Raw genomic sequence first — 14,825 nt, 5'->3', positions numbered from 1 at the left:
TTTGCTGCACAATGGGAATCTCAATCATTTTCAAATGCCAGCTGAGGGAGAAGTGACTCACATGACTTGTACACAGGAAGCCTCTTTGCAGTTTTCAGTGCTGAATTTCTTTTCTTCTCAAGACGTCACTGGTGTGAGTACAGTTGCCTGCTGAGTGGCAGCAACGTGTTTGGCAGTATATAAACATGGAGAAAGACATGGTTCCTGCCCTGAGGAGTTTACAATCTAAAAGGTGACATGGACAATACTAATCCAATACATAACAATCGACTGAAATATCATCTGTCAGACATAAGATCCATTTTAACAAGCAATTGGAATATCAAATATATATATAAAGGGCACAGGTAGAACAGAGTGGTGTCTGTGTTCTGTTGGGGATTTATATGTTCATAAGTCTACAGGCACAAAAGGTAGTGGTGTTTTGCTTGCTTTTATTTTCTTTGGCAAGGCTGCTCCAGCTTGTTCTTCCTGAAAAACAAAAAAAAAAAAGAAAAAGGGAAATTAGATTAGAACTCAGCACTGCTTCTGTGATGTTACATCTAAACACAGGACAACACTGGGATGAATTCATTCCCATATAACAGAGGACACAGATTTGGGAGAAGTAGTATGAAAGAAGTGATGGATCTTCTCTTCTGTTCAGGAACTGGGATTCCACAGATAATAATAGAATTTAAGAATAACTCCTCACAGGTTGCTCAAGGTCTCATCCAGCCTGGTCTTAAAGTGATCAATCTGTATTTCAGTGCAGAGGAGAAGAGACAGTAGGAGGAATAAGAAGACCTGCAAATTAAATCTGAAACCACATGCTGACAAAACTTGAGCAATGCTGGATGCTCACACATCTGTGCAGGCACAAATTGTCCCTGCCAGATGTTTCCTGGTTGAAGGTTTGAAATTTGGCCCATTTTCAGTAATTTTATACCGTGCCATATTTCTGGTCAGGCTCCTCTCCCTTCCAAGGATTTGGGTGTTTTTAACATTTCAACTAAATTTGAGACAAGGCTTCATTTGAGACCTGAGGCTCCTAAAAGTTTCAGTGAAATCAGCAGCTGAGTAAGAGAGAAGAGGAACAAATTCATGTTCCAGATGAAAGAGAAGCTGCAATGAGTCTAACAGTTAAGTGCACTTCTTGCCCATCAGTTGGGCCCTTCATGTAGGTTCACTGACTCCTCAGCAACAGTAGGTACAAATTTTTCAAGCTTATGTTACTTTAAGAACATTTAGAATCTGTGCTCAATATGTTAACAGTTACCTGAAAACCTGTTCAAGAAACAATGTGGCATAGGGAACTGTACTAAGACTCTTCTTGCTCCTCCTCCTCTTCCTTTGCTTCTCCTTCTTCCTGCTTCTCTTCTTCTTCCTTTTGGACAGAAATTAACTGTAGTTACCACAAAGGACTTGAAGTAATAATAAATAGCCTTGAAATGCAGAGTTCTGCTTTTGTAACTCTTCTGTTTCTAAGAAATGCAATATTATTTGAGATCAAAAATTAGAAGAGAAAAGTGATGTGTAGGGCTTTAAATCATAGAATCATAGAATTTAAGGGCGGGAATGGACCTTAAAGATCATCTAGTCCCAACCTTCTGCCATGGGCAGGGACACTTCCAGTCCTCTTAATCAACTTTGTGGCCTCCTCTGGCCTTGCTCCAACAGTTCCATGTCCTTCTGATGTTGGGGACACCAGAACTGTGTGCAGTATTCCAGGTGGGGCTCACAGAGCAGAGCAGAGGGGAAGAATCACCTCCCTTGACCTGCTGCCCACACTGCTGTGGATGCAGCCCAGGATTCCATTGGTCTCTGGGCTGAGCTCACACTGCAGCTCATGCTGAGCTTCTCATCCACTGTCACTCCCAAGTCTTTCTCCTCACTGCTGGTTTCAATTCCTTCCCCACCCAACCTGTAGCTGTGCCTGAGATTGCCCTGGCCCAGATATAGGACCTTGCACTTCATTTTGTTATAGTCCATGAGGTTTGCATTGTTCCACCTCTCCAGCCTGTCCAGGTCCCTCTGGATGTGCCATCCCTTCCCTCCAGCTGTGACTGCCCCACACACTTGGTGTGCTCAGAGAACTTGCTGAGGGTGACTCAATCCACTGTCCAGGTCACTGACAAAGATTTTAAACAGTATCAGCCCCAAAATCCTGATATTCCAGGGCTTTAGTTTGTGGTGTAAATAGGAAAGGGCTGGAATATAAGAACGCTCTTCTAAGGGAGGTTAGAACATGGTTAAGCTGCAAATAGATGCCCGAGATCAAAATGAGAATATGAAATGAATGTAAATATTACAAAACATTTAGTATTTTTAATGATATGATTTCTTGCAGCAGTAATCAAGTAAAGGTTTATGGCACAGGAACTAGACTCCTGAATAATCTAACAACCATTTGGAGTCTAGTAATACATATTGTTTCTGTTTCAAATGTTCTGAGTTCTCCCTTTTATGCAGGAGAAATGGCCCAATTTAAAGACAACAGCCCTTTGCTGCAGTCAACCAAATGAACAGTTATCTGCATTTGTGTAACACAGACAACAATCTGTGCTTATTGTCTTTCAAGAGTAAATGAAGCTTTGAAGTGTAGTTCTGAAAACAACTGAAAATTGCATTGTAGGCTCCTCTGCTCCTTCCCTTCCCCCAAACTCCTGCCCAAAGGCATCCTGAGTGTATAAATAAGCTTTATCTCAAAATGTCATAACTTCAGAGACTGCCTGGGCTGCAAAAGTGATGTGAATTTCTTCCTGGCATAATCAATCAATCAAAGAATACATAATAAGTTTCAGTGAGCACTGCAGGTCATATAGGAGCAGCACAGACCTTCAGTTTTCCTCTTAGACACCTCCAGAGTCAGTGAGGTAAAATCCTCTTTAAACATGTGCTTGGGAATGGATCTGTTGGAATCAGATTCCTGGTTTAAATTGTTGGTTTTCAGGACAAACCATTGCACTAAGGGATCATCCCTGCAAACCCAGAAATGTAATATGAACAGGTCAGTGGGATTAGCAGTTCTTGTGCCAAAGGAATATTGCCTCTTTCAGCATCTCCCCCTGGGAAAGGTGCCTTTCATGAGCACTCTTTGAAACAGGGCCAGGTGAGCACACAGACAAGAGACATCTTTCAGATATTAACAGCTTCCATCCAAAATTCATCTCAATTCATTTTTACAGCAAAAAAAAGGGTATTTGTCCTGCTTGAAGCATTAACTGATGGTGCCAGGGAGCAACTAAATGGCATTGATGGCCCACAACAGCCTCACCAGGAATCCCCAAGCCTTGCCCATGGGCCCAGAAGCTTTAGGGTCTTTTGACATGTCTTCTGAGGAGCTCCTGAGGGAATTGGTGGTATTTAGTCTGGAGAAGAGGAAAATCAGGAGCGATCATTGCTCCCTACAACTCCCCAACTGGAAGTTGCAGTGAGGTGTGAGTTGGTCTCTTCTGTTGTGTCCCAAGTGAAAGGATGAGAGGAAATGGCCTTAAATTGCTCCAGGGGAGGTTCAGATTAGAAATTAGAGACAATATTTTCCCTGCAAGAGTGATCAGGCCGTGGGATGAGCTGCCCAGGGAGGTGGTGGAGTCACCATCTCTGTAAGTGTCCCAGAGGCATCTGGATGTGGCCCCTGGGGACATGGTTTAGGGGTGATTCTGGTGGTGCCGAGGTGATGGTTGGACTGGATGAGCCTGAAGGTCTCTTCCCACCTTGGTGATTCTGTGATTCCATTTCATCTGCCAAAGTGCCCCATCCATAGCTCTAACAGCGTCATGGTATGTGTACACACAGATATCTGCATGTACTGCAGTTTGGAAGTGGGAAGATGTGGATGTGTCCTCTTATTAATTCCAGGTTTGTAGTGAAAAATAGCCTAAAGTGATCTCTAGTTCTACTGGGAATGCTGAACAGTATTCAAGGCATAAACTTGCAATGCTGGGAAAACAAGGAAATTGCATGAGGATTTGCACCTAGGTCTTACAAATTCTGGCAGGGAAAACATCTCTTTTATTGGCAGAAGTGGCTAAATTGTCAGAACGAATCTTTCATACTCACAACCCTGCAATGCAATCAGCATAGTGTCAGCTAGTGATTGTCATGGATAGAGTGGTCTTGGGAGTCCTTGTCAAATATTACTGAAAAATCTGTGAAAGACAATTTCGCTTCCCTTTACAGTTTTTAATGATTAAAGGCCTATCTTTGTTCTCAGACAATAAAAGCATGATATGATCAATTGTTATCTCTAGCAGAACATGATTTAGATTGAGTTGCATGAATGAGAATTTGCTAACTGTTGAGTGAAGCAATGGGACTGAAAAGGAATTGCATACACACAAACAAAACATGAAATTAAAACGTCCAAGTACACTTACATCTCTTGCTGCATGTTCTCCCTTGTCTTCCTATAGAAGAGATACAAAAGAAAGGATATTAGAGGTCCTACAGGCAAAACACAGCAGAAATTAAACACTGAATTTAGGGAAATTATGTGGATTTCAGTGGATTCATTTTGGGATAATGTCCTCCAGATTAACTCACAAAGCACATTTAAGCTAAGCTTTTATGCTGGAAAAAAGGGCTATAAAATCATTATATTCAGCTCCTTTTTTTTTTTCTCAGTTACTTCCAATCAAATCTGCTTCATTGACAAGCAAAGTGTTAGAGCTGGGGGTTTGTTTGCCTGTTCCTGTGGAGTTTTTGTGGGGTTTGCTGGTAATTAGCTGGTCTGCAGAATGAAAGTTAAATCAGAATTATACAGAGTCTTGTCTATGTTCTGTATCACCACTCAGAATCTGACTTGCCATTCTGCTAAGTGTTGTAGGCTGGAACAGATGCCTTGGCTCAACAGTGCTGGGGAAGAAGGAATAATACAAGCTGGTTTTAGCCTGTAGATTGAGCACAAGTGAGGAGAGAGATGAAAGAGGAAAAAATAAAATTTTACAGTGAATAGAATTTAATGTAAGAGCCTAAGCTGGTTGTTGGGGGAAAGAGCTAATCTTCCACAAATTCCCAAAGAGAAGGGGCAAATAGCAAGTTCCAAGCAGAAGGAAGAGTGGTTGATAGGAGTTTGCATAGAGTTGAGATAAGGGAATGAGCTACAGTGCCAGGGTTTATATATGGCCTGGGGAATTGCTGAGACAGGATACAGACTTGCATTATCATATGATTTTTGAACATGTTTCTAAAATAATTCTGCCCTGAAGGGAGCCTAATCTGTACTGCAAACTGATTTAACTGGGACATTACTTAACAAATATTCTAACCTCCAAGCTAAAATCTGAAGTGAAAACCAGATAGTGAAAACACAGAAAAATTATTACCAGCACATCTAGTGACCAGCAGAGCTCCTGTGTGCCATGTGCACAGGAGCTCACAGACTTCTCCTCAAGCAACTCAAAATCAAAGGGGCAGAAAAAGCAAGAAAAGGGGACACTGTATCCAAACAAAATGGTTCCTCAACCTTCTCCATCGAAGAATGGGAATTAGGAATGAAAAAGTATCAGTATCCAAAGGAAGCCTTTCCAGGATCTGAAGGGGCTCCAGGGAAGCTGCAGAGGGACCTCTTTGTTAGAAACTGCAGTGATAGGACAAGGAGTAATGGGATAAATTGAAAGAGGGATATTTATGTTAGATATTAGGAAGAGGTTTTCCCTGTGAGGGTGGTGAGACACTGGCCCAGGTTGCCCAGGGAGGCTGTGGCTGCCCCAACCCTGGCAGTGTTCACAGCCAGGTTGGATGAGCCTTGAGCAACCTGCTCTGGTGGGAGGTGTCCCTGCCCAGGGCAGGGGTTGGGGCTGAATGATCTCTAAGCTCCATTCCAACCCTTTAACATTCTATGATTCTGTGCAAATATTAGGAAGAAGTTAAGGATATGTTTGATGAAGTGATGAAGTGTGTAACAGGTTTAATAGGTGGAATAAAAATTCACAATCTAAAGAAATCCTAGTGCAGCTGTCCCTTGGTGACCCAGGCTGAAACCTGTCCCTGAAACTTCCTACTGGATCTATGTGAGGGAGTTTCTATTTCCTTGGACATTCGTGTGGATGAGGGGCTGGAGCTGCTGGAGCCTGAGGAGTCTCATGTGAAGTGTGTGAAGAACAATCTGCTGCAGGAGGCAACTGCTGGCTTGAGAAGTTGTCTTTCTCAGGGGGATTGAGGTCCCTCACTGGTTTCCTCAGTGTCACACCAGCCTGGGACAAATAACTGGAGCTTTCTGGACACCTGCATCTCCCAGAAGGGTAGGAGAGACCTACAGCCTCCACACATACCCACACTGACCATCACCTTCCATTCTTGCTACCTGGGACCCTCCGTGCAGTGTCACAGCTGAGACAGTCACAGCTGATTTTGTTATCTGTCTTATGTTCATTGGCAAAGACTGAGATAACTTTACCTTGCCAAGACTCTCCTAGAATTTTTTCCAAAGCACTGGCATTTCTCCTGCAAAGCCACTGGAGAAAAGCTTGGTTACACCTCACATAAGGGAGTCATTTCTGAGGTGGTTTGAAGCAGTGCTAAATAAGGCCAAAATTCCAATAGTAGATTCCCACTGGCATATTAATTCAGACACAGAACATAAAACTGCCACTTTCTAATTCTTTGTGTTCATACTACCTGTATCTTTTAGGACTTAACATCCAGTGGAGACACTCCAATGGCAATCTGACAATCTTTAAATGTATTTACCTTCATAAAACCCTGTCCAAGTAAGGAAATGTTTTTCTAACTTTCTTTTATAAGTGTAAAATGAGATATAGAGGCAAAAGGTGGAATTAATCTTGCTGTAGCTGCCTCAAAGTTGTTCTTCTCATCTAAACTTGTCCTCTGTGTGCTGTCTGTAGTGAATGAGAATACCAGAATTCCTACAGAATGATTCATGCCATCCCAACAGAAGTGATAATTGGGATGAACTATAACGAAGAGGACACATGCCATGTCTCTGAAAGAGATTTGTCCTAGGTGACATGGGAAGTGGGTGCTGGAACAGGGTGAAAAAAGTGGATATTTTTCTCTCTCCTCTCCCTGGAAAACTGAAGGAGAATCTATTTTTCACTTCCAGCCCCAATCCACTCCGTGAGAAATGGAGCAAGGTGCTGGTTGTATAGGAGTGGTGCTGCATTAGGTCATTGCAAAACCTTTCATACACAGCTGCTTGACACATTTGCAGACATGTTCCAGCATTCTGTTCTCATTTGAAAAACATTAGAGCAGACTGCCAGCCAGGATGGCAAGTAACCCAATCCAGCCAGGGGATGCACTGCACTTTTGTGCTGGGCTTCTCTGAAGAGCCAAAGGAAAAGATATGTGATGGCACTCACATGTCAGCTGAGATTGAGAGACATGAGAAGCACTTGGATATAATGTAAAGACAAATTTAAGGTTCTCACTAGGAACTGTCTCTCCTCCTCAGCATTTTCAAATAATAGATGGGACTTCCCAGTGCCTGAGACTTGCAGGAGACTGTGCAAAAGGGATTTTCCAGCCCCACAGTGTCTGGTTCAGTCATTGTTAAGAAGGGTGATGGGGAAAGGCTTACAGAGGTGCTTCCTCTGGGAAAACATTGCAGCTAGATGAAAAAAAAAAAAACAAACCCAAAAATAAACCACAAAACCTGTTTGTTTTGGTCTTCAATGAAAGAGAAGATGCATTTGTGACAGATATTCCCCTAGGACCAAAGGGATCACCAAGCCACAAAAGAACCTGATGAGTTGAGTGCTTGATGCAGCAGTAGACATGACTCCCTGGGAGGAATCACCTGACACTGCAGTATCAAAATCAACCCATCCTGAAATGCCAAATTGTACTGCAGTTTGAGATCTGCCCATGTGGCTGTAATATCAGACCATGATGCAGGCAGAAAGGCAAGCACTGCTCTCTGTTCCTGCACTGCCCAGGGGACTTTGCATGGCCTGGAGAAGACACTGCCAGATCTGCAACAAGCATTAACAGCCAGATTTATGAGCACTGCAGATGCTGCCCATTGATAGCAGCAAATTTTTTTTCCAGCACTCAGATGTCTAGTCCTAAATTATTCTCAATAACTAGAGTCTGGTTCCAAATGGCCATCAGAAAAATAACAACTATACAAAGCTTATGGTAACAAGTGGCAAAAGGAAACTGTTAAATAAAGGCAGCTGCTGTTCTTCAGGATTCAGAGCAAAGTTCCCTGGAGTGCTATCTAGGTTTTGTATCATCCTGGTATCAAAGAAAATGCATGCAAAAGACAAGCAGGACCACTCTGCAATCAGTCTTGCCACCCTGAGGCTTAACAGAAGGGCCTGTAGGTTTATGTTTGATGTCAGTAGCACAGGTTCAACTCTCAGATCACAAAGAGAAAGGAAAAATTACCTGTTGATCTTCTGATGGTGACTGAGCCTCTTCAGGAGCCTCTTCATCTGCCTTGTCTTCTGTGTGTGCCTCAGTTTCCTCTGTGGCAGCAGACTTTTCATCCTTGGCATCAGCCTTCTCTTCTGTGGTATCAGACTTTTCATCCACAGCATCTGACTTCTCTTCTGTGGCATCAGACTTTTCAGTCTCCTGGCAGCAAAGGAAAAACCATTATTAGCCTCAGAGCACATAATAATTCATTTCTATAACATTCTTGACTTTACCATTTTGGGAGGTGGTTTTTTTTCTAATTTTGCTTCAGCGCTCAAATGAAAATATACCTTTTCAGGGCATATTTCACCTGTGAAAGGAACACTTGGTGGCATGTTAATCTGTTTGGGTTTGACCAGGGAAAACATAGGGTTTGGGTAGGGAAAACAGGGCACAGACCCAAGGTCTGACAGAGGAGGTTTAGGTTAGATGTTAGGAAGAGTTTTTTTCCAGAGAGAGTGCTCAGGCACTGGAATGTGCTGCCCAGGGAGGTGGTGGATTCACCATCCCTGGAGGTTTTCAAGCTGAGACTGGATGTGGCACTTAGTGCCATGGTCTAGTGACCACGGTAGGGTTGGACTTGATGATCTTGGAGGTCTTTTCCAACCAGGTTGAATCTATGATTCTATGAACTCAAGCACTTCTCAGCATAGCAGATCCTCTAACTTTTCTGTGGGTATTCAGTAGAAACTGATGTTCACCCTGATGGCACATTTGAGCTTCAGGAAAAGAAGCTTTTTTCACCAGCATGAATTCCAATTAAACATCATCAAGAAGCTACAGAAAAATAGAAGTTATAAAGGATTTCATATATAATCTCTTCCCTTTCTTGCTTAGAAACATCAGGAAACTGTTCCCACAAGTTCAATCAAATCTATTTATTCCAGCACTGTGACCAAGCACCTCCTAGAAGGCTCTTTATTTGAAGTCCTGGTGTCCTTGCAGCCAGGTGGCTGGGAAAGGTCACAGTGGCTCACACACTGTGTCAGATGAAAGGAGGCCCTGTAAGGCCTCGAGTGGAACAGCAGAAATAGGATGAAATGCAACAGCATGATGAGCAAAGTCACATTATTTGGGACAGGCAGTTCTGGGTCAGAGATTGGAAACTGATTTTTCTATTGCACTTTGGGAACTTGTTAGTTAATGACCACCAAGGAAGAAAAGATGGATATATTTAAATCAGCACAGAATAACTGAGCCATGAACATGATGGGATAGTGAAAGAGGTAATAAATGTGATCCTCAGATGTATGAGATGAGGCAAAACCTCCTCCTTTGGATAGCTCTGTACCATCCCAGTCCCTCAGGCTCAAGACAGAGAAATCCAGACTGGAACAGGTGCAGAAGGGCTGCAGGAACATCTGAGGGAGTGGAGAGCCTGTCTTATGAAAGGGTGACAAAAAAAGCTTCATTACTTTAATCTACTGCAAGTAACTCTGGGAGGGGATATGATGGCACTCTCAAAATAGATCAGAATAAACATCAGGGAGGGATGGGATAAGGAGGAGCACTGAGGTAGATGCAAAATGAGTAGTGTGAAGAAAATTTCTAACCATCATCAGTGTGAGATTTTTGGAAGAGATTTGGTAGACAAGCTGAGGCAAAGGGCCTAATTCAGTAGAAGGAAATTTGACTACTTCTGAGAGGTGTTGCCTGTGAGATTTCCTCTGGCAACAGAGAACTGGGCTCAGGGGAGCTCCTGTGCTGTGCCATCCTGAGCCCTAAATGCTTTGGGCAAAGCAGCACATCCCTGATAAAAGACAAGCTCCTTCCTCAGCCCTGTGACAGAGCCCTTACAACTCATCCACCTGGTGGCTTTGGGTTTTACTGCTTTTCCATAATTTCATTTGTCTCTACAGTTAAAGAAAATTCCCCAGCCATGACCCCCTGTCCTTTAAGCTTCACGAATCCTCCTCCAGTGCCCCCAGCATAGATGATTCCCTCAGCCAGTGCACTTAGCCTGCAGAAGCATAGCCCTGGCATAGCTAGCTGGGCTTTATCCCCAGAGAGCACTGGGATGAGCACTGGCTTAGGGATCTTTGTCCCATGACATGGTGTGTGACATCAGACATGTCCTTCTGCTCCTGCTCCCTCCAGCTCTGAGGATGGGGACAAAAATGATAGAAGGAAGCTTAGGAATGCTTGGAAGCAAATACTATGACAAAATGATGGATAAAATACTTCTGCATTTTGATCTTTTTCCTGAAACTTGCCTGTCTGTAAGACTTGCTGCTCTTTTGGCAATTTTCTCCTGAATCACGGAAAATAAGTTTTACATGTAAGGAACTCACAGTGAAAAGAGAATGGGCACAAAGGCTCCTAAGTTCTTCTTCTTCTCAAACATGAGCAGGAGGCTGATCAAGATTAAAGCTTTAAAAAGCCAAACATTTCTCTCTCACCCCATTTGCACACTCTGTTACGCAGCTGCATGAAGGGTGTTGCCAGCACACAGGGGATGCTCAGGGAGAGGAATGAGCAGATGGGAGTGAGCAGGAGGAGCCAGAGGAAGGAGAAAAGACAATTTATTTTTCTGGCAATACCATCTCATTTCACGTACACATAAAGTGTGGGCTCACTGCACTCTGAGGCTGGTGGCATTGTTACCAAAAAGAGAGCTATACAGACACATGTTTGTCTTCTTTTGTTTTTCCCCTACAAGCTAAAAAAAAAATTTAGGATTAATATCATAGAATCATAGAATTTAAGGGTTGGAATGGACCTTACAGATCATCCAGTTCCAACCCCACCATAGGCAGGGACACCTTCCACTAGCCCAGGTTGCTCCAAGCCTCATCCAACCTGGCCTGGAAATTAGTTTGATATTTATTTTTGGCATGAATATTAACATTTCATTTTAAAATCCATGTGCTCAGTAGATAAATCAAAGACATAAAGACCAAAGATTGCATTCTAATTAAAATGAACCCATTGTGTAAAAGTCTCTTAGATGAATCACATACTTACTCAGATCACAGGGCAAAAAAAAAAAAGAGTAGTAGCTGAAAGATCTGAACTGTAGAAGCGGCATGTTATTAGCCAGAACACACACACACACACATACACACAGTTCTTGTTAATTATATGGAGAACTCTGACATTTGGAACATCATCGTGGCACTCCCTCTTCATAGAAACATAAGATTTAATTTTCAGCTAATTCAAAACGAAGCACCATTTATAAAGATTGGCTGACAGGTCATTTTCTCTTTAAATGAAATGCACATACTGTAAATTTGTAATTCAAAACAGTCTCAGTAGAATCTTTCTTCCAGTAAAAGACTGAAGCTCAAGTATCTACAGATTCTGGGATATCAAGATTCCAGATATTAAGAGGAAGAATACTAAGATTAAGGCTTTAAGTATATACAGTATTTGGAAACAGACCCTCAGCTCGAGTAAACCACTGAGTTCCCTGAGACTCAGACTAAGCATACAAGTGATTATGGCTTTAAAAAGAAACATATCAAAATTTTTAGGCAACTGAGACTGTCACACCTGGTCCCAAATATACAAACCACAGTGATTAGAGCTCAAATGTGCACATGTATCCTGTTGGGACATCACTGTTCCTGCCACTAATCCAAGATTAAAAGGGAACTTTCAGAAATCTATCACTAATTGGAGTGATCTTTGGGGCAGGCATAAGGTACAGCTGCTCTTAAAATCCATTCAGCCTGCCCTGAAATGTGTTTAGAGGTATTGTACAGCAGATATTCCTTCAGGTGAGCAGGTATTTCATATCAATAAGCTAAATTACTTATTAACACAAGCACTATTTGTGCTTCTTCTCATAGGCACACAAAACTGTGCTACTCAGCCCTGTTAAATGATGCTTTAGAAAACAGGAGAACCAGTGTGATGGGGAGGATGATGTGAGCTACTTGACCATTTCTGAAGTACCACAAATATGTACTGATCTCCTGTAATGTCACTGAGTTTTGTGGGCACAGAGCATCCTTCAAGGCTACAGGTGTACTTGGTGTCAGAGAATCACAGGATCTTAGAATCCCAGAATGGTTTGGGTTGGAAGGGACCTTAAAGATCATCTAGTTCCAATCCCTTGCCCTAAGCAGGGACACCTTCCACTAGACCAGGTTATTCAGAGCTTCATCCAACCTAGTCTTGAACATTTCCAGGGATGGAGCAGCCACAGCTGCTCTGGACAACCTGTGCCAATGCCTCACTACCCTCACAGCAAAGAATTTCTTCCTAATATCTGATCTGAACCTACTCTCTGGCAGTGTGAAGCCCTTGTCCTGTCCCTCCAGGCCCTTGTCAATAGTCTCTCTCCATCTTTCTTTTAGGCTCCTTCAAGTACTGGAAGGCCACAATTAGGTCACCCCAAAGCTTCTCTTCTCCAGGCTGAACAATCCCAACTCTCAGCCTTTCCTCCCAGCAGCGCTGCTCCATCCTCTAACCATCCTGGTGCCTCCTCTGGACTCACTCCAACAGCTTGATCTCCTCCCTGTGCTGAGGACCCCAGTGCAGCACTGCAGTTAGCACACAGAGTATACTGATGTGTAGAAAAACCAGAACCAATCTGGTTAACTTTGTTGTTGTTTTGCTATTTTCTACTGAAAAAAAAAAAATACAGCTTTTCTGTAAGAGGATACTTAAATAACAGTGTGTAAAGACTACTTTTCATGAGTGCTGCTGATCCAAAAAGGATCTCCTTCATATCTGTGTGTGTTCAGAGCTTCTTTACATGTGGCATGAATCAATATGCATCTTGGTGACAACTTCGATGTGTCCCAGACATACCAGACTCACCCTGTAAGTGTAGATCAGTTTGCACATTAAGCTCTGGCACCATCACAGCTCTGATACCAAGGAGTAAGTCTCTAATGTAAATGCTGGACTTGCAGGACTGGTGACTAGTTGTAGCCACCTAACCCTATTTCTGTCCAAAGAAAAATACGTTTCTTTGGGGTTTTCTTGGGGCTTTTTTCCTGCCTTCTTTTTGCAGATAGCTAAGTGTTTTCTCTGTCAGTCTTCTTCTAATTAGAATTTTTATAACTGAGAGCATTACAGCTCTTTCTCCTGAGATCATGCTCGATGGTAATAAAATGTTGCCATCTTTAACGTGGGTGTGTCAACAAAAGAAATTAATCTAGAGAGTGACGAGGCAGAGTGAGAAGAGAGCTCTGCTGCATTGTGGTGACCTGGCTGAAGAGCTGCCTTGAGCTCTGCCTTCTGCTCCAACTCTGCTGCCAACTGTGCAGCAATTTGGAGTCAAACACCATTGTAAATGTCTCTGTTTATCCTCTTCTGTAAAAGCAGAGAGAAAAAGGAGCCTTTGCTAAGTGCTTTGAAAGCTACAGCGGAAAAGACACCCAGGGGAGAGCCACAGTTGTTATCAATGTCTTTGACACTGAGTCCCTGTGTGATAAGGAGAGTGATTTAAACTTTCTGCTTTAGCTGTGCCATCTCCCACCCAGGGAAATAAAAATTACTTGCCTACCTCACAAGGGTCTTGTGAGAATTCATTTAATTAACATCCACAAAGCCATGAAAGGCTGAAAGAACTGCAGGTATTACATATTATAGCCATTATAGAAGAGATGTGGAGAATCAGTGAGATAAAGAAAATTGCATTTTTCCACCTTCCCACTTCATAGATTATCTGCTCCTTCATGCAAGGTCCTGTTGGATACCATGTCTGGGAGGCAAAGGAACAGTTGCTCAGGATTCATTCATCCCCAGCTGTCAGCAGAGGCTATTAAAGTTCCTACTTCATGACAACCTTGGAAATGTTAAAAATATTATGTTTGGTACATTTTACTGGGCAGGTTTTTGTTAGGAGCAGGCAAGTGTGATTTACACTGATTAACTGCTGCTTTGGTGGTGGCTTCAGTCCAGAAAGTGGAAATAAAGTGAGAATGGTTTTGAAAAGTCCACGTAAAAAGTGAGATTTATATTGTCTCCCTTTTAGAATCTGTTCCAGTTTGAGAGAGATACACACAAGTGGTTTTAGCAGTTACTGCAGAGGTTTTTTCTCAGCATCTTCACTGCATGCGAGGTTGGCTGTGCTTTGTCATACAAATAACCTTCCTGCTCTGCCTCTGCTTCCCCCTCCTTCAGCTGTCAGCTCGACCTTAGCATAAGTACAATGGATGTCTCATGACAGTGATTTCCACAGCATAAATCTGGAATAATAAGTCAGGTGTGGAAGAGATGGTGATGATGACACATGTGACAGGGTTTCCTACTAATCCCTTCTTAAATAATTGTGGGTTGTTTGTTGGGTTTTTTTCCCTGGAATATGGTGATTATTTATACAAGAAGCCAAAGATAAAGCATGGAATCACCACAAGTCAACAGGCATTTGCTTTCTAGGCATTTTTTACCACATTGAGACTTCATAGAATCATAGAATTTAAGGGTTGGAATGGACCTTACAGATCATCTAGTCCCAACCCCCTGCCCTGGGCAGGGACACCTCCTCACTAGATCAGGTTGCT

The 14,825-nt window shown here is 42.7% G+C and overlaps 1 protein-coding gene across 1 annotated transcript in view; it reads right to left on the bottom strand.

Moving 5' to 3' along the window:
* Nucleotides 1-434: 434 nt before the first annotated feature.
* Nucleotides 435-14,825, bottom strand: part of SH3BGR (SH3 domain binding glutamate-rich protein) — a 26,961-nt gene continuing 12,570 nt past the window's right edge. Inside the window, exons 4-9 of the mRNA XM_009084331.1 lie at nt 8,506-8,523; nt 8,335-8,427; nt 4,353-4,388; nt 1,441-1,463; nt 1,259-1,375; nt 435-471 (exon numbers count right to left, since the gene is read on the bottom strand). Coding sequence (XP_009082579.1) covers nt 435-471; nt 1,259-1,375; nt 1,441-1,463; nt 4,353-4,388; nt 8,335-8,427; nt 8,506-8,523 — 324 coding nt within the window. The remainder of the gene's footprint in view (nt 472-1,258; nt 1,376-1,440; nt 1,464-4,352; nt 4,389-8,334; nt 8,428-8,505; nt 8,524-14,825) is intronic.

The sequence above is a fragment of the Acanthisitta chloris genome, unplaced genomic scaffold, assembly GCF_000695815.1.
Source record: "Acanthisitta chloris isolate BGI_N310 unplaced genomic scaffold, ASM69581v1 scaffold5081, whole genome shotgun sequence".
Classification (NCBI taxonomy): domain Eukaryota; kingdom Metazoa; phylum Chordata; class Aves; order Passeriformes; family Acanthisittidae; genus Acanthisitta; species Acanthisitta chloris.
The sequence above is the reverse complement of the archived record's forward strand: the minus strand, read 5'-3'. Positions and strand labels throughout refer to the sequence as shown.